Below are 27,402 nucleotides of genomic sequence, written 5' to 3'. Positions count from 1 at the left end.
GGGTCTGTGCTCAAGCAGAGCGATGGATAGAGTCTAGGCTAGTGATTTGCATATAACATATTTCTGTTTTTGCCAATGTAACCACAGACCGTTAATGGCGGCACAAGTGTAAGCTTTTGGACAGACACATTAACAAAGTCATAGGGCAACGGAGTAGTACTGGGTACCCAAGGCTAGTTTCAACAGGTTGCCACATCTGAGATCCCCTGATCTAGTTTGTAAATGGTCTGGTCTTTAAGAAGCATTGCTTGTTTGTGTTACAGCAGAGATAATATCAGCAGGTCTATGGTGGCCTGGAAGACCTTTAAAATAAAAGACTGTTACAAGCCAGCCAACAGAGAGAAGCATTGCTCAACCACACATTCCCAATCTCTCTTGAACTCAAAGCCCCATGCAATAAAGGAATTGTGCTCACCTAGTCCGGGGCCCATCCCGGTCATGGGACTGGATGGATCAAGCTGGAACCCACCCATGATGAACTGGGACTCTGAGGCAGCATTGTCCCTGTTCAGGTTCATGTTTTGTGCCAAGTAGAATTGATAGAGCTCGGCTTCAGCAGGAGAGGGCAAACTGCTGAGCCCTAAGTGCCTGTTGTGTTGAATTTGGGTCATATTCTGTTGAAGCAGCATCATATTGTGCATGTGCTTCTCACTAGTCATGTGAATACGTAGGTTCCTGGCAACATTTGTTTCATAGTCACACACTTCACAGCGCCAGGTGGGTTTAGTTTTTGGTTTGGTTGGTGAAGGTGCCCCACAGGAGGTACTGATGTTGGTGGCAGCTGCTGCAGTGGCGGCAGCAACCGCGACTCCGGCAGTGTGGCTGAAAACTTGGTCACTCCCTCCGTTCTGCAGGTTCTGCATGTTGTTCAGATGCTTGTCAGACTGCATATGAATACTGAGGTTGCCTTTGGTAGTGGTGGAGTAGTTACAGACCTCACAGCGGAAAGGCTTGTAACCACATGTGTAGCTTTCACCCCGGGCAAGCCGAGGATGAGGCTGCCCAGATTTGCAGTATACACAGGAGCCACCCGGTTCAGGGTGTTTCTCCTTCATGTGTGCTTCCAGCGTTTGCTGATACTTGTAATGCCAATTACACTTTGGACACTTAAGAGTCTTACACGAGTTTCGAGAGTGCATCATGGTCATGTGTCCTCCAAGTGAGCGTGACGAGCCCAGTACAGTGTCACACTTTGGACACTCCACCCCACTCCCAGAAGGGCATTCCCCTGCTCCAAGGTCGCAAGGGTTATCGGTATGCTGGTGGTGGGTGGCACAGCTTCCTTCCTCTCCCTCGACACTTTCATTTGGTTCAAGTGCTGTGGAATTGTCTCTATTGGCACTTTCATCCATAAAGTCCAATTTCCTCCCACATTCTATCATGCTGGCACCAACACCATCAGTGTTAAAGCTTAAATGGTTCCTCCTGTTTGCACCATCAAAGACAATAAATGAACTAGAACAAGTAGAAGGGGTGCCCCTCAACATAGGCTGGGGCATGTTAGGCATTAAATTAGAGTTAGAAATACTTTGGTTTGTGAGAGCTATGTCCTTTTTCCCATTGCTCCCGGCAAACACCCCAGACCCTTCTTGACCCCTGTCCACAAAATCATCCTGAAGCCCACTCGGAAACAAGGTTTTGCAATCCTCTTCATCATCATCTTCCTCATCCATTTCTTCTTCTTCCTCATCCAGCTCTTCCTCATCATACTCTTCGCGATCGTCCTCTTGAATGTCTTGGCTTTTAGATGTGCTGTCTTGGTCTCCCACTTTCTGATGACCCAGTTCAGTTATTTCTGCTTCCTTGCTGCAAGAGGGTTTGTTAGAACCAATGCCTGAGGAGCTTAAAGGGATGGAGCTACCGGGAGTACTAATAGAGGAACTTGTCAACCCGCCAAGATTAATAAGAGAATTTTGGACCAAGAGGTTGGACTGTGTCTGTTCTATCCCACTGGTGGTGGTGTCATTCTCTTTTAGAAGTGCTAGACTAGCCTGAAAGGCCTCATCCCCCTCCACCCGAATGCCACTAAATTTCCCATAAAAACTATTCCCGGGACCAGTTGAGTTTGCTGAAGGACCTACAGGGTGCTGAAAAGTTTTGTTTTTTGGTTCCAGAAAACTAACAAGAGGTTCTTTATCTTTTCCGATCCCTTGAATAATGGCGGATATGTTCTTGTTGCTAAGAATCTTCCGCTCCTCCTCACTTAGAGTCATTCTGTGGTCATGCACAGCATGGGTCACAAATGACCGGACATAGCCAAAGGAAAGTTTGCACAAAAAACACATTAGGATGGGTTTCCTCTTACCATACAGCACAAAGCCATCATATTTGGACAGGTCTACATTGTTGGGGACATCTTTGGATACACATGAGCTTTTGGCAGAACCATCGCTATTTAGGTAATCTTTGTTGCTTTTGTGTCGCACGTCAAACACCCGGAAGCTATGCAGAACGGGGCTTACACCCGCTGGTGCTGAGGTATTCAGGAAAGACTTGTCCGAACTCTCAAACCACTTCCTGAAAGACGAGGCTATGTGGAAAGTGTTAATAATTTGTGGATTAGTGTGGCCAATGGATGATGATTCCTCCAATTTTCCTGTTGTATTGGGTAAGGAGTTTGTATACAAGGAAAGAAGGGCCTCATTAGGCCGGTCATCACAAGCCTCGCCACTTTGGATCAGTTGGCTGACACTTTCCACTATGTATGCAGAGCCATCAGGCTGGTAGACTATTTCTCCAGCCAGGTTCTCTACGTCACTCTCCTCCTCTTCTTCCTCACTCATATCGCTCTCACTCTCCTCCTTCAGTGAGAGAGGTGGCCGCGTACCAGGGCAGTGATGCTCCATGTAGTTCTGTAAACTAGCAAAGGAGGATGAACATTCGTTGCAACCAACCGCTCTGACAGAAGGCTCAGAGATGGCACCGGATGGGTTAGCGCTTTCAGAGATGCGTTCATTGAATGAGCCACTCAGACCTTGCAGAGAAACATGGCTTTCAATATTGGACTGCTCCATGTTGCCAGATTTATCAAGGTGGAGAGCACTGCTGAGTTCAGTCCATTGTTGGTTTGGTGGAACACTGCACCCATTGTCCGTGCCAGGGATAGGAGAAGTGTCACAGCCTTCCATGGCGAGGTCTGTATGGAGAGGTCATTGCACCCAATACAGCTCGGACCTGCAGGAATAAAGAGAGAGACAAGAGGTCAGTGGGATCAAAAACACAAAAGATACAGGACATCTATAGGCATAGAAAACACAAGGTATCTAGAAAGAAAAAAAGAAAGTAAATACTCTAATACAACATTTACATAAAATGTTCCAAAATATCTCAAATGCAACATTTGAAAAGGATACTGCTGCTAAATAAAGGAAACAAAATTTGCTATAATATCCATTCGCTTGGAACATAAATATACTCCTTTAAATACAGTTAGGGAATGTTTTTGTGGGAAAATGGTGGTGCTCAATTCCTTGTCTGTGCTCTCTCCATTTTACAAAAAGGGCCCACAGATAACTAGCTATTATATAAATAGACATTCTGCACGTTTAATAAGAACATGCTCTATGAATTATTGACTCACTTCTTAGTCATTTGGAATGTTGCATGCAGTGCTATAAGCTTTTATTTTTATTTCTCCCAGTTTAAAACGCAAAAAGCATATTTGTTGCCACAGATCACTGACAGATGTAATCCAGAAAGTTTAAAAAGGGGAGATCTATACAGACATTTAACACCCTCCCATTCCTAAGTGTCTCTCTATTAGAGAAGAAAACAAAACCAATAAATAATAACACATAACAAAAAGCTAAGAGGTTGCTGTTGGCTCACACTTACAGATAAGTCTAACACAGATCCAGCATTGCTGGCTATGTGACTCCTCACTCAAGCTTTGTTTGTGATTTCTCTAGACAATCTTTCAATGTTAGGATGTCATGCACAGCCAAACAGCATCACTAAGTCACTGTGCAAGCCTTACATCTGTGACCTAGTTCTACAGCGTTGCTGCCTACTAAAAATACTCTGATTCAAGGGGAAAGTTGTGTATATGACATAACAGAGCTTGCACGTTTCAAGATTGCTTAGATTTGACACCGCATTTAAAGAGAGGAACAGCTTGTTAGAGGTTACAGACCGCGATAAAAAGTGCCATTTAATGTGGGAATTGGGTAAGCAGGAAAAATGCAAAAACACAGCAAGCATTAGTAGAGCACGACGTTTTTAAGGTAGAGGGATTGCCCCCATGATCAAAAGTAAGGAACCTGACGTATTAGTAGGTGATTGACAGCTCTGGCCAGTGGTATTGGCAAGGAGAGAAGGGCAGTAGGGTTAACAGGCTAATTGTAAAATCAATGCCATAAAAGCCTGGTAAGTTCCTGGAAGCTGTGGGAAGGGGAGGCAGTGATAGGAGAGAAACACTTTGACGGGGCACTGGGGACTTGTTTATTGACGTAAAACCCGGCTGAGCTCCTAGGTCCAAAGAGGAAAAAAAAAAAAAGGAAAAAAATATATATTCTATGGAAAATATCTACCGGAACCCAGTAAGTACGGGGACAAACATGGCCACCCCCTCAAAACCCCAAGTTCAACAATTTGATTGGGACATACATGCCCAAGTTGTAAGGTAAACAAAATTCTGTAATCTAAAGGACATCCAATAGACACCCAAACACCAGAAAAATCTAAATATCCCAAAAAGTCTAAACTTATTTACACAGACATACGCTGGCAGAGTATTCCAATATAAGAAATTCATTAGAATTTGCCTTAATATCCATCAGTAAGGCAAATACACTGAGAATAAAAAGTGTTACAATAAAAAAATATAATGAAGAAAAACCAGCATAAAACATACAACCACACAATGGTCAGCTAGACATTATACAGCTAAATGCTCAGAGAAATGGTCATTTTGGGAGCTAGACTCCTGGAATGCCTGTTAGTGCTCTCCATAGACATTTTCCTGAACTGCCTGCTTGTCTGATTATATTCTGCTCCCCTGGCTTTCATCTCTCGCTTTGATTGTCAGTCAATAGGAGAGGAACAGCTCTTACTTAAGGAAGCAGAAGTCAAACTCCTCAGGTCGATCAGCACTCTGTCTATAAACATGTTTTCCCGTAAAATCAATGAGCTCCAATCAGAGTGCGGACGTTGAAGCCAGAACAAGCCTCAGCCTTCTGTTCTGCTCGGAGAGGTTGAGATGACTATATATACACACTCACGCTCCTTTATTTCAGACAGAAAATTTGAAAGAGCTTTTATTCTGAACCTCGTGGCCTTATTTATGCACCTTCTCTAGGAATGGACTTTACAAAACACAAATACAGTCCATTCCTTAGATTTTTTTGTTCCTTCCCCCTCCCCACCCAATCCAGTTTTCGTTTTACATTATTAGACAGAGTGCCCTATGTGTACATTGAGGTACATGCATGCAGGGATTTATATTTACATCTACATCAAAGTATTCTAGGAGTTTTCTTTCTGTACCACACAATAGGACTCACACAAAAACACAAAGATGGAACGTTACACTTTTGGTGACTGACCCAACCAGCTAGACTCACATGTTTTAGAGCCCAATGACTGTCTCAAACAGTAATCATTTAGAGATTAATATTTTCTGTAATAATATTAAAAAGACTTACAAGAACTACTCCAGAAGAGGATATGTTGTGTCTCACAGCCTTAATCAGTTCACACCAGGCAAAAAAAGCAGATTATTTATATAGCCAAGCAAATTCCGTAGCACTGTACAATGTAAAGTAAGCCAGAGTAATTGCTACTGCTAGGACGACATGGCTTTATTCCATGGGGAATAAAGGAATACAGAATTCATTCTCTGGCACCCGTCAGACAGTACACACGCAGTACTGCAAGGCTATGCTCTGAGATGCATTATGGTAAATGTATGACACTTTCTATAGTATATATTTAGAGATCCATTGAGGACCTTGCCCTGTCTATACAGTTACCAATCAAACTGTGCCTGCCTCAAGTTTACTAACAAAACTTTTTTTTATATAATTTGTTTTAATGTCTAAATGAATGCCAATGATGTATTTCAGAGCAGATATATAATTCAGCTTGCATTTTCCAGAGTATCCCAAGACATTTTTTTAAAACATATTTGTGGATCCAAAGCTTATACCTACAGAGGTCAACATATATTATGCACTTTAATGTTGCGTATCTGTATCCTTTTAGATATTCTCTCTCTCAATATCATGCATCAGAATTCTTACAGCCGCCTGCAACTGGCTGGGGCCTATCCCACTTAGCCGGCATATCCCCGGGACATTTTCTGGCTCTCTGCAATGGGAATATCTAAATACCATCACACATGGACACTGAACAGGGCAGGGTGCCAGCACCAGCCGGGAAATTATTTACCAAAAGCATACAAAGATGGGGAGAAAAGAGAATGAACTGCACATGAAGGAGGTGGGCCAATGCCACCCTGACATCCTCCGGATTAAATCTGAACAACGGCACTGTGTAATCTCAAATTGTTAATTAGTACAGTGTTAATTAGGCAGTTCTCTCACAAGAGGCAGCTTGGCAGCAAACCAAATCGAGAAGCAACATTTTAAATAAATTAAAAAGGGAAAAAAAAAATGCCCACAGAAAAGGGGCAATGGAGAGCGCATCATGCAGAAACAGGCATCTTCTGGCAAATCTGCTGGTGCAAAATGCAAGTGTCAGGATTCTCCGCTAGGAGCGATAGGAGTGACAGTTTGTGAGGCTTGCTGCTGGTGAATGGCAGAGAAAAGGTGAGAAGCAGTCAATCCGAAATATGGAATACGCAACAGAAAAAAAGATTTTTTTAAAAAAAGGAGAGAGAAACAGACACATTTCTTAATACACATACAAACTGACACAGTGTGAGTTATATTTGGGACAAGTGCCATTTCCAGCATGAATGAAGAAATCTGGAAGAACAAAGTGCCAACTCAGTAGTTTATAAAGAGGAAGCGATGTCAAGGCGGGTTTATTGTGGTTAGTGTACCCGCAGGCCTTTAAATCCTCCCTGCTGGAGTAACGGTGCATCTGTAAATATACTGAGAAATGGTGGGACTGGAGGGTGAAGATACAGATGCATTTTTTGCATTTGTTTCTAAGTGTCTTGGAGGAAGAAAAAAATATAAAACAAACTAAAAACAGAAAAAGTGCAAAGGATACAGCTTTTTGACATGACACCTTTACCAGTATGGCCAGGTAAGTGCCCTCTGCTCACAGGTACAGACCCCTGGGAAAGGTGATGGGCAGTACTGCGTGTTTTCCCAACAGCAGGAAAAGCCTTAAGGTGAGTCTGTCATCAACAGCTGTCTCTCTCCCTGTTGCTCTGGCACAGGGTGCTGGAATTGGCACGATGACAATGCAAAAAAAGTGATGCCCTGTGCTAGCTCATTAATGGGGCACAGCGTGCACACACACAGACATACGCAATGGCAAAGGCCTTGAAATCTTAATAGGCTCATTAGCATAAACAGCTTTTCGAACAGCAGGATGCAAAAGAAATGCAGAACCCAAACAAGACTGCTGGCGGCTCAGTTACAGCCTGGGGACCACCAGTAGAAAGCAGCAGCAGCAATCCATGCCAGTCACCTCCACGCAGGCATAGTAAAGGAGGCTGGCATCCCCCATATAGGCATGCAGTTTATCTCTCACCTGGTACCCACACACAGGACACCGGGAGCATGAAGGACCGAGACACAGCAGGCTTCCATGCTGGCAGGTGCCGGGATGTTTTGATGTGACAGATAAGTCCTGATATTGATTTAGTCCCTTAGCCAGATCGCAGCCTTTTCACAATCTTATTGATTCTTCATTTGTAGAGTTTATCTAAAACCTAGGAGGTCTCTCATGCAAATACAAGATAGGGAACCAGCACTGGAGAAAATAAAATCTGTTCTATCGGGAACATTTGGGTCATACCGCATAGGATGTGATGGCCATAGATACAAAAAACAGGTTAGAGACAAGTCAAATAAATGCATTTTATGGATCAGCTTACAACCGAGTGGAGACGGCAAAATCAGTTACTTACACAGAGCTAGGGAAATTTAGAGTGAAATAGATTGACTACCAGTGCCATAGTGTCACTGAACAGAAACCCAGTTATCAGACTCCGCCAGACCCTTTGTATCAATTTGAATAAGTTTCATTCAGCACAGTGAAACCATCCCCAATGAGAACCAAACTAACCTTTAAACCATAACCAGTCTCCCCATTAATGGATGATCTCACAGTTGGATTGACACCTAATAGGCCCTGGGACAGGATACCAAATATGAGTCCTCACCCCGGTCATTATCTTCATTCAACGCATGGGGAGCGATCCCTTAGAAGGCACTAAGTAGAGGCCTCATACGGTTCCTGGGGCCCAAAACAAAGTCCCACAAGCATTCCATCTTCCGGTGGTCTACCCCTGCCTATGGGGCATTAGCTTTTCCTGAATGCATAATCTGACCCTGGCTGACCTTTGTAGAAACACTGAGGAATTGCAGGCTTGCACTGTATGTACTGGGATTTATTTAGTGAATGTGCCCAATGGGACAATAGAGACAAGTAGCGCATTATCCAGTAAGGTGGTTGGTACCAAAAAGGTTGGAACACTAATATTAGTTCAATTCACAATAAGCTCCTGCATTGACCATTGCGCTGCCATAGTGAACCCTCTGACAGAGAGGTGAAGGGGGCTGGTCAGGATTTTATAGGATACTAGTTAAGAGGGGGTCACTGCGCTAGTTTTGCTGTTGAAGAATACAACATTTAGCATTGCACTATTCCTTGCGCCATTTGTTACTGCAATGACGATCGACAGGTTTGGGAATTACAATCCATCAATGCTTGTCCAGGCTTCAGGTTTGATGAACATCATTGCAAATGTGGGGGGCCATCGTAATAAATAAATTGCACGCTGTGCTTTAACTTTTATATTACCGGTACTTATCTGAAGTGCTTTAATGTGTGACTGTGAGCAGAGAAGTTGTAAAGTATTAATTCCCCGAACCTATCGAAACAAACAGTTTAATGAATTTAAACATCTTTCATCCTTGGAAATTATCATGTACGTATGGTGTGAAGGTTACACCTTCATTATTGCTTTTATGGTTACGCGCGCACATACACTTTTTTCAACCCTGTATTAATGTTTTCTAAATAAAAAGGTGGTTGATCTTTTTCTGCATTAATTTCTCTAAGAAAGTCATCTGGTTGGCACAATAGAACCAGGTATAAATGTCTACCAGGGATGAAACAGTTTAAGGGCAGCAATGCTACTGTAAGTGGTCATTATTGCTGTAAGTGATCACTGTGCCTCAGACCGGTATGGAAGCTGGGATACGAATAAGACCGTACAAGTCACAAGGCAAGGAGTTAACAGAGTTGATGTCATCGGATAATTCCGATCTTGTTCCTTTATTTCACTTTATCCGCTGGTGCTGCTGATAAGCAGGTTTTACCGGAACTGACACGGTTGGAAGCAGCAGAGTTCTGACCAGCCTGCAATGAGCTAACAAATTCATTTTCATTGATCAGAAATCAGCAGGGCAGTAAGTGATGGGAAATTCCATTAGATAGAAGCACCTGGTTTCCCAGCCATGCTCCTGCAGCAGGGAGGGAGAGGTGTGGGTGAGTGCGAGTGGATGGTGTGTTAACTCCAGTCTCTTACCAGAAGCTCTCCTTGTAGCAGGAGGATATGCAGAGATCAGATCATTATTTATATGGATAGCAGTTATATGCTGCAGGATGGAAAGGCTTAGCCTTAACAGTTTATGAATTCTGCACATTGCTAGTGGATAGAACTTTTCATGTCTCGCCCATCAGCATGTAGCAGTGACACATATCCATACATGATGGGTCTAAGAGCAATACGCATTGGGCGGCACATGAAAGGTGTTCAGGAAGGAGACGGCAATTCAGTTTTAATAGAAACATGTGAAAGAATTGCATGTCCAGTGATAAGGGACGGCTCCATCTGACATGTTAGGTGTGACATTAAGAAATGGACTGAATGAGGAGAGCAAGCATGGCCCCCAGCGGAGTTGTTAAACCTAATCAATAGCTCTGAGATAATACAGCCTGCCTCAGCCTCAATATCGATTGCTGGGAAGATGATAAAACTGTTTATTAGGATAATTGCAGAGACCCTAAAATGGGGTGAAGAGGAGGGGCGCAGGTACCGTTTTATCATACAGATGCATGCATTTAAAAAAAAAAAAAGAGCAGATCATGGTTATCAACAATTTTAGGACTAAGAAGGGTTAAAATTTAATGTCCATTGTCTATCCAGTTACTAGACAAAACTGGCTGAGCATCGATTGGGATTTGTAGTTCAGAAATAATGTGGCAACAGTATTAATGCTCATAGTTTAATGTTACGCAACACTGGTGTGTGGTGGGTGGTTGGTTGTGTAGTGGGGTGTAGATTGGCTGGAGAGAGAAAGAGAGAGAGAGAGAGAGAGAGAGAGAGAGGGTGGCTGTTTTTTGTAATGGAGGATAGATGTGCTGGAGAGAAGGTTAATGTTTTTTTTGTCGGGGGTAGATTGTTATGTTGCGGGGGGTAAATGAGCTAGAGAGGGTGGCTGGTTGTGTTGTGGGGAGAGAGGAGCTGTAGAGGGTAGCTGGTTGTGTTGTGGGGAGAGAGGAGCTGTAGAGGGTAGCTGGTTGTGTCGTGGGGGGAGATGAGCTGGAGAGAGGGTGGCTGGTTGTGTCGTGGGGGGGAGAGATGAGCTGTAGAGGGTGGCTAGTTGTGTAGTGGGGGAATAGATGAGCTGTATAGGGTGGCTAGTTGTGTAGTGGGGGGAGAGGAGCTGGAGAGGGTGGCTAGTTGTGTAGTGGGGGGAGAGGAGCCGAGGGGGTGGCTAGTTGTGTAGTGGGGGGAGAGGAGCCGAGGGGGTGGCTAGTTGTGTAGTGGGGGGAGATGAGCTGTATAGGGTGGCTAGTTGTGTAGTGGGGAGATAGATGAGCTGGATAGGGTGGCTAGTTGTGTAGTGGGGGGAGAGGAGCTGGAGAGGGTGGCTAGTTGTGTAGTGGGGGGAGAGGAGCCGAGAGGGTGGCTAGTTGTGTAGTGGGGGGAGAGGAGCCGAGGGGGTGGCTAGTTGTGTAGTGGGGGGAGAGGAGCTGGAGAGGGTGGCTAGTTGTGTAGTGGGGGGATAGATGAGCTGGATAGGGTGGCTAGTTGTGTAGTGGGGGGGAGAGATGAGCTGGAGAGGGTGGCTAGTTGTGTAGTGGGGGGAGAGATGAGCTGGAGAGGGTGGCTAGTTGTGTAGTGGGGGGAGAGATGAGCTGGAGAGAGGGTGGCTGGTTGTGTAGTGGGGGTAAATGAGTAGCACACCTGCAGGCCGAGGGAGGGGCCCAGCTGTTTGACATGGTTTGTTTGCCCTGTAACACCTGTTTGTGTTATGGTCACTGTGATTAGCTTTAAATTAAGACTTGGCACAGGCTCTGCTCGCTCAGCAGGGGTCCATCACTCCATGTCCTCAACACAGGGTGTAGTGGGGGGAGAGATGAGCTGGAGAGGGTGGCTAGTAGATTAGTGGGGGGGATAGATGAGCTGGAGAGGGTGGCTGGTTGAGTAGTGGGGGGGATAGATGAGCTGGAGAGAGTGTGGCTGGTTGTGTAGTGGGGGATAGATGAGCTGGAGAGAGTGTGGCTGGTTGTGTAGTGGAGGTATAGGTGAGCTGGAGAGGGTGGCTAGTTGAGTAGTGGGGGATAGATGAGCTGGAGAGGGTGGCTAGTTGAGTAGTGGGGGGATAGATGAGCTGGAGAGGGTGGCTGGTTGAGTAGTGGGGGGATAGATGAGCTGGAGAGGGTGGCTAGTTGTGTAGTGGGGGGATAGATGAGCTGGAGAGAGTGTGGCTGGTTGTGTAGTGGGGGGATAGGTGAGCTGGAGAGGGTGGCTGGTTGTGTAGTGGGGGTAAATGAGTGGCACACCTGCAGGCCGAGGGAGGGGCCCAGCTGTTTGACATGGTAACACCTGTTTGTGTTATGGTCACTGTGATTAGCTTTAATTAAGACTTGGCACAGGCTCTGCTCGCACAGCAGGGGCCCATCACTCCATGTCCTCAACACTCTCTCTCAGAAACGTCAAAGACCTTCAGCAAGTTAGAGGCAGATAGTGTCTTTCTCCAGGGGCAACAGAAATCTAGCATCCAGTTTTACAGGCACGGCTTCATGATACACCAAGAAGGCTCCCAATGGTAGAGATCAGCTAGTGTCAGAGCCGGGATAATACACGTCTACTGCCACCTCCAACCATCCTTCTCCTCCAAGGTAGCTCTAGATAGAGAAAAGTCTGGGGCAAGTGTGAACCAGTCACCATGGAAACCAAGGGACATTCCTACCAATTGCTCTACTTTTACAATGCTGCCCCAGAACGGCTCTAAACTACAGCAACAATTCAGCATAATGTACAGTTACTCTCTCAAAGATAGATAAATGGACCCTTTTGGCAACTGTAGGGTTAACATCCCTTTGTCATCTTGCCAAGGAGAAGGCTGTATATCCTCACTAAATCCTCAGCGTCTGGACGGTAATTAATATTCTAATCCACAGGTAAAGCACCAGGCAGCAGGTTACCCCCTACCAGGCCACATGGCATGGACCAGCAGCCTCCTCTTTCACCTGATGAACCCTTCATGAGTCCGGAGACGATGCCAAGAGGACCTGACTGTGCCAGGTATGGTATATGAGCATGTGCCAGGATAAGACAGCTGCAGGTAAGACAAAGCTCCAGAAAAGGCTGAATCTTGGTGGCATTGTGCCCAATCCTACTAGCCCTGGGCATCCTGCCACCTTCCAAACCAGCCTGTAACATGATCCACTTCACTGTCAGACAGTCAAACAGGTCTGCCCACTGTCACACACCGCAACCAACCACCACTTACAGAGTCATGGCATCTCATACTGCAAGCTGGAGCTGCAGCATTGCAGGTGACTGGCACACAGGAAGCGGCCCCTTTATTGTGGAGTGTGCACAGTGCACCCAACCTCTCTCTGCTACCTGCCCAAACCTGATCTTGAAGCCACGCTTTACACAGGCAGATGGCAGGGAGTGCAGTCACTCCCCCTTCAAAAGGACACGAACTTGGCTGTCGAGTCATCATTGTGTCAGGAAGTGAGGCCTTTCTGGAGAGCTCCCAAGTCATTTCCTAGACAGATACCTCAACAAGCCCTGTGTGAGCAAACAACAGGAGCAACACAACAGAGAGCCAGCTCTGTACAGCACAGCAGCAATACACAGCCAGGCCAGCTCTTTGCAATGCTTTGCAGGCTCCCAGGCACTCAGATCAGTGCAATGAGCTGGATGACAGATGAGAAATAAAAGGTTACTGGCTTCTAGCCCCATCTGATAAATGGAGCTGCATTAAGAAGCCTCTCTCACTTTGAGATATGATGTCACTAACCTTTATTGATCCACAATCAGGGAGTTGTGCTTATCTCTTGTTCTGATATACTAGCCCTCCTGCACTCAAGTCTTGTTTAATTCACTGCTCAGCTACACACATGGCTCGACTGCTGCCGTTCCAGCTGCATGCCAAGATTTCCTGCCACGAGAGAAGCTGGCAAGGGTGGCACAGCAGACACCTTCAGCATGAAAGCAAGCAGAGCATGCAAACGCTGCTGCCCTGCCTGGCACGCTCTCTCCAGTAACATGTACAGCCCCCTGCCAGTCTGAGACATACCTGGGACCAACCATGGCATAAAAGTGGCAGCCAGCATGGAAGCAGGGAGAGCACATTAAAGCCATGTAAGACAAGTGTAGGAATTATACCTCACATTGATTTTTGCTCTGGGGTATTAGAAAGAACACAGACTTTACCAAGAGATTGTTCTCCTCTCTCCTTACTGAAAGCAAGATATTGGCTTTCAATCTTAAACGAGATTTAACAGAGGCTTATCGGGCAAACGATCACTCAGTCCAGGTCACATCACTGATTTCAGGCTAGCAATGGAGGAGAATTAAAAAAAAAAAAACCTCAATGCGGAATCCTCTACATGCCCTGTCCATCACCGCCGCCTCCCTCAGCCCCACCGGCGTGTTCGCTAACCCCAGGCTGCAGGAAGCTGCTAGGCTATAATTGGTAAGGGCAGAGATTAGAAATATCGGCAGCTTCTAAGTAAGACTTTAATTTACTGCAGGATCAATAACTCTGGGGGTCCTATTGGCAAACTGTCTACATCTCTATTGACTCACACAATCCCTCTTATCAATTTATCAGAAATCATCAGATATGGTTTAAACTGAATAATAAATGGGCAGTGAGCCTCCCTGTTCCAAATGCAGTGTGTTCAGAGCCTGGTTAGGCAGCATGGAAGGGGCAGGAGGCAGGCTTGCTGGAGATCTGGTAATTAAAGCATTGCACAGGCCTCTCTCATGTCTGCAGGAGGTTTCGCCGGTTACAATCTTGTTTAGAAAGGCTATTGATAATTAGAAATAAAAGATAGCAGGACGATGCACATAGAGGAGGCTCTTCCTGGGATAGAATACAAATGTCTCCCTTCTAGACAGACAGCTCTGTGCCAAGCTGGCATCAAAACCGGCTTCATACCAACAGGTCTATGTTTAATTGCTGTTTTGCATTTCATTGAGACAAGTATCCAGCACTTACACAGTGCCAGACAAAAACAATAATGGTCTAATGAGGAGGTGTGCGCTAATTAGTCCCCACACCGCTCTTACTGCGCTGCATATAGTGGGCTCTCTACTTCCACGGCTTGACAAAGCAGATACTACGCCCAACAGGCCCTTCCCGTGGCTTCATTCCATGGAAGCATGGATTTAATCTTACCCACCAAGACCGCCAACGATGCCGTGCAAGGGCTCACGAGACAGCAACAGAGAGACAAGGGGTGAGGTACCAAAAATTATTATTTAAATTGTAGAGAAATGAAAAACGGGACTAACAGGAAGAACTCTCTAAATTTAATGAATAAACCCATCATGGTCTACAGACAGAAAAAAGAAAAACCCCACACTGCCATCTGACAGGCCTTTATTCTATTTGTAGTAGGTAGATGCTTACATCGAAAGAATGCCATTTAGAAACTTTACTGATACTCATACATAACCTTTTGTATTAGCGATACATCCACACATATGTCTGGCCTTAGAAACTCCATGGAGAGATTCTTTTATAGAACTACAACTCACACAATGCTCAAGGCTGCCTGTACACAAAGACAAATTTAAACGTGTTGATAGCTGATCACTAGCAGACAGTCAGAACATTTTGTAACAAGGTCGCGAGAAGCAGATAAATGGTCCCCTAGTCAGCCTAAACCCCCTTATTTAAAGATTAGTATAGAGGTTTGGAGACAAATCTAATTGGAGCACCAACTCATCTACACATAAGCATGGTTGTGTGCTCCTTGATGTTAAACAGCGGTCTGTGAGAATTCATTACTTTATTTTCCTCACACAAGACTTTACAATATCCGTTGCTTTAATATTTCCATATCAAAAAATTAATTTAAAAAAAATGCCAACAAGAGAATACTGTAACGAAAAAAAAACAACCAATATTAAAAAATAAAGTGAGGCTACCATATCCTTGCCTACCCGTCATAACACGACCCCAGCATGCACTGTAACGACTCCTTGTCTCAGTATCCTATGATGGCATTGGCATGCAGCTCGTTTACCTGGCAGTTTGATTGCATCTCACCCTGCAGTCTCCCAGGGCAGAGCCATTCCATGGACGTGAAGTCAGTAATCCTCCCCCAGGCAGCTTACAGACCTCCTTGTTAATGCTGGAGAGGAAGCGTGGATAAACATTAACCCCACAGGGAATCTGCAATCCCCTTTCTCATTCAAACGTATTAATTGACGGAGTTTGATGGCACAGGGAGGGGATGCGGCTGTTTACATTTATTTAACACACTCGTAAACAAATCAAAGCAAATACCGTGATTAGCACCAAGTGCTCTGGGGAAGGGTGTTGGAACAGGAAGATAGTTAGCCTTGGGTCAGAGAACAGAAATCAACCTGTTCCCTGCTGGCTGCAAGCACCGAGGTTTGGCACAAAGAGCCAAAACATGCAAAAGAGGAGCACGAACGCATTGTAGCAAAGTGCAGGAAGCATTGGCAACAGTAGTTACAACAATGTTAACATCCAGCAGAAGTGAGCCGCTAGTTGTATGACCGCATTCTAAGACAGTGAACTTGATACTTGGCAAAAGCAGATAAACAATTGACAGAGGAATAAAAAAAAACAAAAAAAAAAACCCACGCATCTTGCATCAGGCAAGCAGCACAAGAAAGGTTAAAAACGTGGCACTGGTGCTATATCGCCCCCCCCACCCACCTCCCAAATACAAGCGGTCCACCTCCAGAAGATGCTTTCCTGTCTCTATGGATACTGGTCAGCCTTCCCCCCCTCGAGCAATCAGTACATCGCCTGTCAGACCTGACTGCATGGGGTCAGGCTCCCATTAGGAAGAGAGCAAGCACTGCACAAAACGTGTTGGAGGATAGTTGGGCCACAGCAAAGTAGAAGAAAATGAGAGGGCCCCTTATCACTAAAACCATTTTTAAAATAACCCCCCAAACCAGCGCAACAGGTGCATAAATAACACTATTTTTGGCTAACGTGCTCTGCCTTAAATCAAATTGCTCTTGGAGATATAATGTCAATGTCAAAATTCTGACGGAAAAAAACAAGCAAAAACTAAGAAAGGACAGGTAATTCGCAGTAATTTAGGATTTTACTTTCTGCAGGGTCACGTTATAAGTGCAGTGATCAGGGACACCAGGCCGGTCCAAGTAACTCCCTCAAAGTAAGAGGTGTCCAGGTCTAAAGGATCACAGTAGATTATAGGCCAGTCTCACCATACATGTTCTCCAAATATCATTGTATTCTCCCTTGCAAAGACATTTTGATACCAATAACCATTATAAATAAAAACCGGAAAATCAAAATAACCTACAAAAAAAATAAATTAACTCTGTTTGCATGTACTCCCTCAAACTCGGTAAAGGTAAGATTACATCATCCAAACTGTACATGCATTCAGGAAATGCATTCATTTCTGTGGCTTTGATTCCCCACAATCCTGTTGCTACAAGAAGAAGAAAAAAAAAAAAATTAAAAAACAAAATAGAAAAAAAAAAGTTTTTATGCTAATCAAACAGAAATTAGAGAAGAATGCAGGAGGACAGGTTTGTGCGGACAGCAACTTGTGTCTTGGGAGCTGGAGTGTCTTCTAATGTGCTTCAAGCATGAAGCAGATAAATCGGAGGACTTACAAATTCTAAAAAGAAAGTTTTCGTGTGTTTTTTTTCAGATTTCCTCTTTTATCAGGAAAATGATGAAGTGGGCTGTGAAGAGGAGGGGATCAGTCCTATAAAGCCAGCAGAGCAAATTTCAGTAAGAGCCCCCACCTTCCCAAACACCATTACTATAATCACTGTAACAGCAATACCGCAGAGCATCATGCCATGTCAAACCTCACCTGAGGGCTCTTTACTTTCTAAGCCTCCATGGATTTAAACCCACATACTGCGTATGACAGTAATCGCCAGCACTGGCCCCCCAGATGTTTATGAACTAAATCTCTTATGAAGCCCTGCCAGGTTAAAGGCATAATGGGAAATGTAGGCCATAAGACATCTGGGGTGACAAGGGTAGCCCTGCAGTTTTATCGCTCAGGAGGGATAAAAAGAAAAAAAGGTACAAAAATAATTTTAAAATGATTGTGATATATAGATATAGATATAGATATATACTGGAATTCGTAACAGTACCAAACGTTTACACACCAGTCCTGCAGAACACAAAGGGGATGCAAGGCTCCATGAGAGGGTGGGAGGGACGTAGTGCCAGGAATGAGATGCACTTAAAGGACACACAGATCACGGGCAGATTGGGAGGGGCTGGGATCCTGCCACCATCAGATAAGAGGAAAGCAGGTCTGCACAGACTGCCAGCAGCAGACACATGCACAGAGTGGGTTGAGCAGCTAAGTTCCTACTATGTCTGCAGATTAATGGTGGGCACAATTCGAATACATTTGAACCAGACATGCATTCCCTTGCTTGTACAGCCTTAGATTGGGGAAAACACACACACTCAGAGGAGTAGATGGCTGTACCTGTGTGCACCCAGGGAGTGAGCTCAGTGGGGAGCAGAATGCACAACGCTGGTAGTTTGGGGATAGACGATTAGGTGATGGAGCATAATTAGCCTTTAAATTGATTCTTCATGATGAGACGTGGTACAGATCGTGTTGGTTTACAACTGTAAAACGGATTCATTGACAGCTCCAGGCAGACTGAGCGCAGAGACAGATCAACAAACACTAGCAGAGGAGGGCAAGGAGATAGGGGAGACAACATTTTTTTTTAAAAATGATATATATTCGGAAATATGGCTCAGCTGCTGGAAGTGCACAAAAAAAACAAAAACCCCCATCAATGTACATGTACTCACAAGGCATCCCGAATGGCACAGAGCAAAGTAAAACAACTCTGAATGAGGACAGTAGGACAGAGCCATAGGTGCTCTGAAGAATGTGCACTTCTTTTAGATAAACAACCAGATGTTTCTTAAATATTTCCCACAATGCTCTGCCAGCCCAAAGCTCCTAAACAGTAAGAACTGATGCCGTGTTAGGCCCAAGGTAACGGCCCACAATAGCTGAGTGTAGCAGCACTGCATTCCCTGGCAATGCACACACTTTACTCACTCCGAAAGCCGTAACACTGCTTTGCAGAAAGATTTTATTTTTCTCCATATTATCAAAGAAAAGGTCCGTGAGCCAATCATACAACTGGAAAATGGATCTGCACATTAACCCTTGTGTAACAAGCAAGTACTTGCCAAGGCTTTGTGAGAACCAGCCAGTGTCACTAGATAGAATTACCCTTCTAGTTACAATATCCAGCCACTAGACAACCTCACCCCTGCAGCCCCTATATGATGCAACCCACTCCAGCCACTAGACAACCTCACCCCTGCAGCCACTATATGATGCAACCCACTCCAGCAGCCACTATATGATGCAACCCACTCCCACGACTATAAGATGCCAGCCACTAGACAACCTCCCCCCTGTGGCCACTATAAGATGCCAGCCACTAGACAACCTCACCCCTGTGGCCACTATAAGATGCCACTAGACAACCTCACCCTTGCGGCCACTGTAAGATGCCATCACCCCCAGCCACTAGATGAAGGCATTCTTCCACTGGGTACGATAATGTAAATGTCAAGGGCCGGTGATCAGCCCCCCCTCCAGCACTAATCCAAAACATTTCCAGCACATACCACAGTGGTGGGGTGGGTCCTAGGTATGCACTTGCACAGATCCATATGCAACACGCAGGTCTTTAATGAACTGCATGTGAAGGGAGAGGATCATCCCAACAGCAGTAACCATAAGAGCATTCCAGGGGCCCATTCAAGGCTCATTCAATGGAATTTTAAGTTCTGTTCCGATGGGTCGACTTGCATTGCTCCGAACAATGGTGGAAATATAGGGGAACCATCCTGGGACCCGGTGCTCTGTACCTGTTCTACGACTGCTAGCTCAAGCTCTGGCTCTGAATTCAGGAAAGAACACTAGCAGCCATCCTTCATCAAGGGCAGCCAAGCCAACAGCTGTTACAAAACTACAACTCCCACGATGCCACAAGGCTGGCAAACCACAATGGACATGCTGTTGCATTTAAAGGCTGGTGCTAATCTATGTAAACGATGCTATCACAGCTTAGAACATTTTTTAGAAATTAAACAGGCAATGCCATAAAGAGAAAAACAAAAACACACAGCTCGGTTTTGCATTTTACTTGTACGAGTCTGTATAGGAAGTCCTCTGAATCGCTCTGTCTAGTTGGTCACCTTGTATTGTACTCCTCCCCAGCCTGGCATCCACTGGAGAAATGCATCGTGTGCGTATTAAGAACACCTGGAACACAAGATAAAACCCAAGCACAAAACGTAAATTGTCAGCTCCAGTAAAAGGTTACCACACTCTGCCATAGTATCTTGTCAGGCCTAAATATCCCTAAACAACTCCTCAAAAACTAGCGATATTCTCCACTGTAGATGGCACAGCACCTGCCAGCAGGCGTTGCCACGCTGACTGACAGGAAGCCACCCTGTAAAAGCCACTGCACTGATAATAGGGTGCCCTCTCTTCTTCCAAGACAGAGACAAGGCCGCTACACCCGCTCCTCTACGCTCACATTTGTGGATAGAGTTTGAGCAAATGATGCATATAATTCTCCCACAGATGTGTAAACGAGATTGATGCATTGCCCTACCACAGCTATGGAACTGTTGAGGAGTAAAATGTTACAGAAGCCCAACTCTTGTGGTTTCTCGTTATAACAAGTCTGCATATGGCACCCACCACATTATTATATATAGATAATAAATATATAAACGCACACGCAGAATGTCCTTCAGGTGTTGTTGCTGTGGAGACACATTTTAACAGTGTATGGTTTACATGGCGATAAAGGGCTTCTAAAAGTAGATGCAGGTCATTTTAAAGGATTTCGCCGCTCCCATAATATCTACAATTGTGTGAAGGAAGAGGGTGTCGTAGGAAGATACATAAAGACGGCCAAATGTCTTCCGACACTCCATAAGAAAGAATTGCAGTAACAGTTTTATAATGCAAAGAGAACACTAAAATTAGAAATAAAAATTATATATATATATTGTATTTTTTTTATATAAATTGTGAGCTACAGCATGAAAACACAGTAGTATTTGTGACCTAAATGGGTGAGACAGATTTGACACTCTATTTAGATTGTTGTGGTAAAAGAAAGCGTGTCCAATAATCAAAGACATGGCTAACAAGAAATCATACAGGTCCAATAAAATCAGATTGTGCAGAATACACAAAAGGGGGAGAATTTTATATTAAGAGATATATCACAAAAGAGATTTTATATGACAACCACTAATATAACATATATGCCAAGATATGTTCCCCCGGAACTGAAATATGTTGTTGGTAAAATCCTAACTAGAAAACGGAGTAAGCATTTAAGGCACATCGAGTACAGCTATCCAAGCTAGCAGACTCAAGAGTAGATCATTTTTTTTAATTTATTTTTTTAAACATAACACATTTAAATGTCAACTTATACTACTGCACTGTCTAACCAAAACTGCATCATATTGTCCTTTTTGTGTTTATTTTACAAATAGGTAACCCTGTCACAAAACAGAATTTAAAAAATGAAAATAAATGTAATATACACATTAAATCCAATTTTTAAACATAAACCCTTATAGTGTGAAATCCAAATAACCCCATTTATCAGATTGAAAGCCGATAACTTGGTACACGGAGCACTGGCTTGGTTTTTCATTAAAGAGCTAGGTATTTTCCTGGCTTGGTCCCCCCCTACAGTCAGACAATAAGCTCAGACTGATTTCAGAAGGCAGGAGGCACACATTGGTCTTCGCTTTCTCTACAGTCAGACTGAAAAGCACCTTAGCTCAGTTCTCCCAGAACAAAAGGCCAGCAGAAGAGAAGCCCTGAGAGGTTACCCTAGGGTTTCACAGCAAGCCAAAGTGTCAACATAGAAGGCACTTGCAGCCATTACTGACTGCTGGAAATGGGGATATCGAAGTGGCGATGGGCCGAACTGCTGGAGCCCAAGGGAAGCACTTATCTGGGAGCCACGATCTGGCTGACAGAGGCCGAGTTGGTTACACTGATTGAAGGACCAGGCAAAACTATTTTAGATCTCAGTCACAGGTTATGGCAATTAGAAATACAAATGTGAAAAATTTAAACAGAAGGCAAATATATGGTAAGGATTTACAACTGAAATTTTTTTTTATTTTATTCTTTTTTTTTTTTAGAGGGGGAATAATACACACACAAAATGCTTTTGTTTGTTTTTTTACATAAAACAAACTCACTTTCAGTTTCATCAGCACAAAATTGTCAGTGTCTGAATTTTAAACTGGACTGAAAAATTAACAATGACCCCATTATATCTCAAGGGGAAGTAGAATAGATGAAAAATAATAATAAAAAAAGAAAAAAGCTTGAATTTAAAAAAAATAAATAAGGGGAAAACAAACACACGCCCTCCACACACTAGAAATTCTGGAAAATGAAGGGTAAACAAAAAAGGACAAAAAAAAAAAAAAAAAAAGAAAAATGCAATAAACCACCACGACATGCAAAGGGAAATAAAATAAAATAATGAATCCTGCCTTTCGAACACTCCTGTCTAAGCAACATACATCCAAAACCCGTACATAATCCAGATGCAGAGGGGATAGCTAGAATATATAAATATGGAAGGATGTGACTGCTTACACTGATAAAACATACAGGCTTCCAAGTGGAAGGGGTGAAGAATTTAGAAATGGGGAGAGCAAAGGGACCAAAGAAACTGCAGGCTTCCATATTCAGACCCTTAATATTTATTGGTGTTTAAAATCTAAAAGCCTTTTGCTTTTTGTTTGACTTAATAAAGGGGCCAGACAGAGCTCTAATGAGGCAGCATTACAATCAGTCTGTAATACTGAATTTTTAATGCAGCATTGGATTCTGTTACATAATTTGAAAAGCAGAGGACGAGACTAGACCAAAAACATCCAAAAATATTTACACGTAATCCCAGCTGTGCCGAAATCTTTACGTGTCCAACGGCAGCACAAATCATGGGGAGCGTGCATGCTTGAGTTAAGGGGCTGGAATTAGAATGACTGTTTATTGTAAAGAAAAAATAAAATACAAATTATAATCTAAAATTCCACGACAACCGGTTCATTTAGTTTAATGTAATATTTATTAATTAAAAAAATAAAAATAAAAAAAATTATGAAAATTTTACATAGAAAATTCAAATTATATACACAAAAAAAATGTTAGGCCTTAACTCTAGACACAGCTACTGATCACGAAATAGAATTCAAAGAACAAAATGAAAACCTATGGGTCTGGAAAATAAAATGGCTTTGTACGCAGGTAGCACTGATACAAGTGCGCATATTCGGCGTTCTACGCTCTTATATATAATACCCAATGAACGTAAATCCATAGTCACTGCAAGTATGATAACATGTTGTGTAACTAGAAAACCACAGCATCTCGCCAACTTCCTTCTAACTGAGAAATATGCCATTTGCAGTGTCGGCAGACATATAGGCGAAAGGATCGACTGGCTGGACTATATGCTCTCTGCCCCCACCTTGTTTTGCTTTGTTTTAATGACAAAATTATATCCAAAGAGGTGAAAAAGTGAGAAGGGGGAGAAAGGGATGGGCTGTTGGGCTCATGTTGAATTATCGAAAGAGCTTAAAATACTTTCCATTTTCTTGTACTAACAAATTACAATTTAAATGTCTCTTTTTTTTTTTTCCTCTTCCAAGTTGTAGCAACAGGAATAACTGGTCTGCTGTGAAGGGCAGCATATTCAAAACTGCTTTGTAATATGAGCTACAGACCTAACCTTATTTGCCTGAATTCAATAAGGTTTTTCTGCTGGTTTTGTTTTTTAGCTAAGCTTTAGAGCAAATACTTCAGGCAGGTCGCAGTCTCGAACACAAGAGAAAGGGAAACAGTGAAAAATTAAAGAAGAAGAGAGAGAGAGAGAGAGAATTTTTTTTTTTTTTTTTTAAGCCAGGCAGGGAGAGAAACTGGAAAGAAAGATTAAAACCCCAAACTAAAACAAAGCAGCTGGTTTTTCCTTTTCTCTTTTTGTATTGTCGCCTCTTAGCATAGAAGCTGACCCCGTTTAGTCGAGCAGTCTTTATGCTTTTCGAGCCAAGATTCCCGCACCGTCCTTTCACAGTTTCAAACTCATGTGACCCTAAGGAGGTAAATCACTGCACCCCAGGAAAATCATTTCATATTACACAGGGGTGAAGGAGGAAAGGGGGTAAAAAAAAAATAGGAGGGGGGAGGGAAAGAAAAAAGGGGTAAAGGCTCAACATGACATCTTGAGCACTTGCAACAGAGGCAGATGGGCCTATCAATGAAAATACAGTAACTACGGGGAAAGGGCATTTTGTTACAAAAACAAAAAAAGGTGGCATTAAAAGTAGCCAAAGAAATGACGTATATACACAGCGATAAAGCATTTACAGTTATTACAGTAGGATTAATGATAATGTGGTTGGCATTTAGCAAACATGCATGGAATAAAATAAAAATAGGAAAAAACAAAACTAAAATGATGAAACTACACTAAATGAAGCAATGAAAGAAAGGCAGTGTTTAGAAATATTTGGATAAGCTGCATGCAATTTTGTATTAACAGATTAAAAGAAGATAAGCAGAAGGAGAGGAGGGGGAGGGAGGACGGCGAGGGAAAATGGGTCTCACTGACCCATCTGAAGAATTGAAGATGTTCAGCATCAGTGCATTCCACCTCTGGAAAGCAAAACCTCTTAAAACTGCTCTCAAAATCCAGCTGTCCAACATACACAGTCGCACTGCAGGCTAGTACTCAAACCATTCCTGGGAACCTCCTCATAGGGTCACACATCGCCCTCTGACACCAACGCCATAAAAAAACATGACCTCGCCATCAATGAGAAAAATAAAATTGCAGAGAAAAAAAAAAACAGAAAAAAACAAACATTTTTTTTTTCTGCATGTTGTGTCCAATTCGTCTCCAATTCCCCCACCCTTTTGAAATGTTGCCAAATTTTGTAAATCATCTGAGCACCGTAGAAAGATAAAAAATATAAATAAGGAATATACAAAAAAAAAATAAGGGAGAGGGACAAAAATAAAAAATTTCACAAAAAAAGTGTCCGCGTGAATAAAGGCAAGTACATCCAAAGGAGCATTTGGGATGCTTTTAATAAAAGTGTAATCCACATCCACAGGCTAATGTCAGGGGGAAAAGACGTTAATAAAGAGTGAATATAAATCCGAGTACGGAGAGGAAGGCAAGTGAACACAGACAGCTGAAAAGTACAGGAAATGAAGGAAAAGGATTTCCTACAAGCTCTTATTGATTATGGAAATCATTCCTACATTGTGTTTTTCCCCCAATTGCAAGCATTTCATTTTACACTTATCTGATAAAACATAAACATTAAATAAGGGGGAACAAAAAACAACAAAAAAATAAATAATAAGTTAAAATCCTGGGAAGTAAAGTGTAGCAAAAAAATAAATAAAAAGTAAAATATGCCTAATGAAATGATGAGAACTGCACTACAAAGAGAGAGACTGCTTTACGTAGAGTCTTACCACAGACTATTCAGAAGAAAAAAACAACACAGGACTGACATTAAAGCACATCTAATAGACACAAAAACAAAACAATAAATCTGATCCAGAAATATTCTATATATATGTTCAGCACCAGAAATATACACTCCCTGCTTCCCAAGCAGAATCCTCAGAGGAGCCCCCCAAAATAAAATAAAGAAAAAGTTATTGATACATTCTTCGTCCATTGTGTCAATGCTACGGCTCTCTAACATTCTAAACTAGGATACAATGTGACAGGCAGGGAGCTGGGGCACAGCCTGGCACCCAGAGCCAGGATCCCAGGCAGGGGCACACCATCCAAGAATAGGCACACAGTGAGTATAAGTGGCACACCATCCAGGAATAGGCACACAGTGAGTATGAGTGGCACACCATCCAGGAATAGGCACACACACAGCTAGTGGGAGCTGGATGGACACTCACATTGCTGCTGTCTCTGCTGCTATACACACACTCACAGGATGCCCACAGTGTGCCCAGGGCTGCTCTCCCGGACAGGACCGAGCCAGGTCAGTGCCAGGTCGGGAAGGGGGTCCCGGGGGATCCCCCAGGGGGGAAGCTGTCACTTACTCGGGCTGAGGGCTCTCGGGCGCTGCGTCCTGGGCGAGCTCCGGCTCGGCGCGGTTCGGCTCGGATCGGATCGGCTCGGGGTCCCATGAAGCCGGAGCGGTGCGGGGCAGGCAGGCGGTGGCCCCTGGCGGTGGCCCTGGAGCTCGGGGAGCGGGGAAGCAGGGGGAGCAGCTCCGGACGCCAGGAGCCCGCACTCACATCTGATGCTCGCCAAGAAAAAAACTCTTTGGATCTTTATTCTGCTAATTAGTTTCCTGCAAAAAATGGCTGATTAATTCAGTGCGCATGTGCTTCATTACACAGGCACGACGGGAAGGGCTAATTACCAGCCCTGGATCAATGGGAACCAGGGGGGGGAGACAGGGGGAGAGGGACAGCCAGGGAGGGGGAGGAGGACAGGGACAGGGCACACATCACTGGCACAGGGGAGGATAGAGGCTGGGGGCACAGGGCATGGGGGGGGGGGCACAGGGGAGAAGTGGGGCTGGGGGATCTCTGGGACAGAGAGAATAGGGGCTGGAGGACAGGGCACACGGGGGCTAGGGTATCACTGGCACAGGGTAGTACTAAGGGCACAGGGCATGGGGGCAGGGACAGGGCACACAAGGGACAGGGAATCACTGGCACAAGGAAGAATAGTGGCTGGGGGGCACATGGACTAGTGAGTGATGGGGTGCAGTGCAGAGGAATGGGGGGTAGGGGAATAGTGCAAGGAGGGGGGATAGAGCTGGGGGGATAATGATGGATAGATATTTGAGTGAAACAGGTGGGAGATGTTGGGGTGAAGAGGAGTGTGATGGAGGAGGGGGCAGATTGGATAAACCAAGGGGGAAGAAAGTTTGTCCTGGGATGGTGACAGACTCGCTGGATCCTCTCCTCTGGGTTTTTTGGGCTATTTGGCTATTTTTGGGGACTTACAGCTCAGTGAGATTAAATGAAAGAGAATGGGGAAATGAGGAGAAGTGGAAGCGTTAGAAAGGAGGAGGGTGTGATGAAGAGAAGGGTGGATGGGGGAGGCTGGGGGTCCAGGGATGGGAGATCCGCGCTGTATTAATTATGTATACAAACATAAGAATATATGGCCAGGATAGGGTTACATGTACACTGTGAGAGCCTGTACACATTGTATATGGAGATGGGCTGGGGGCAGTGACTGGGACTCTCAGATTCCTGCATCACTGCATAAAGTTGGGAAGAAGGAAGGTGTGATGGCAGCCTGGGACCGACAAGAGCAAACTGTAAGGGGCATACATGGGCACAGGAGGTCTGAGTGTGTGTGTTAGACAGGAGCACATGGGGTCTGAGTGTGGGTCAGACAGGGGCACAGGGGTTCTGAGTGTGTGTCAGACAGGGGCACAGGGGTTCTGAGTGTGGGTCAGACAGGGGCACAGGGGTTCTGAGTGTGGGTCAGACAGGGGCACAGGGGTTCTGAGTGTGGGTCAGACAGGGGCACAGGGGGTCTGAGTGTGGGTCAGACAGGAGTACAGGGGGTCTGAGTGTGGGTCAGACAGGAGTACAGGGGGTCTGAGTGTGGGTCAGACAGGAGTACAGGGGTTCTGAGTGTGGGTCAGACAGGAGCACAAAGGGTCTGAGTGTGGATCAGGTAGGAGCACAAGGGGT

The 27,402-nt window shown here is 44.3% G+C and overlaps 1 protein-coding gene across 2 annotated transcripts in view; it reads right to left on the bottom strand.

The window, feature by feature from the left end:
- Nucleotides 1-25,991, bottom strand: part of ZFHX3 (zinc finger homeobox 3) — a 67,163-nt gene extending 41,172 nt beyond the window's left edge. For both annotated transcript variants that reach the window (XM_063437797.1, XM_063437798.1), the window contains exons 1-2: nucleotides 25,783-25,991; nucleotides 416-3,174 (exon numbers count right to left, since the gene is read on the bottom strand). In XM_063437797.1, the coding sequence (XP_063293867.1) occupies nucleotides 416-3,128 (2,713 nt within the window). In that variant the 5' untranslated portion in view covers nucleotides 3,129-3,174; nucleotides 25,783-25,991. The remainder of the gene's footprint in view (nucleotides 1-415; nucleotides 3,175-25,782) is intronic.
- Between the last annotated feature and the right edge of the window lie 1,411 nt (nucleotides 25,992-27,402).

The sequence above is a fragment of the Pelobates fuscus genome, chromosome 12 (assembly GCF_036172605.1).
Source record: "Pelobates fuscus isolate aPelFus1 chromosome 12, aPelFus1.pri, whole genome shotgun sequence".
NCBI lineage: Eukaryota > Metazoa > Chordata > Amphibia > Anura > Pelobatidae > Pelobates > Pelobates fuscus.
The sequence above is the reverse complement of the archived record's forward strand: the minus strand, read 5'-3'. Positions and strand labels throughout refer to the sequence as shown.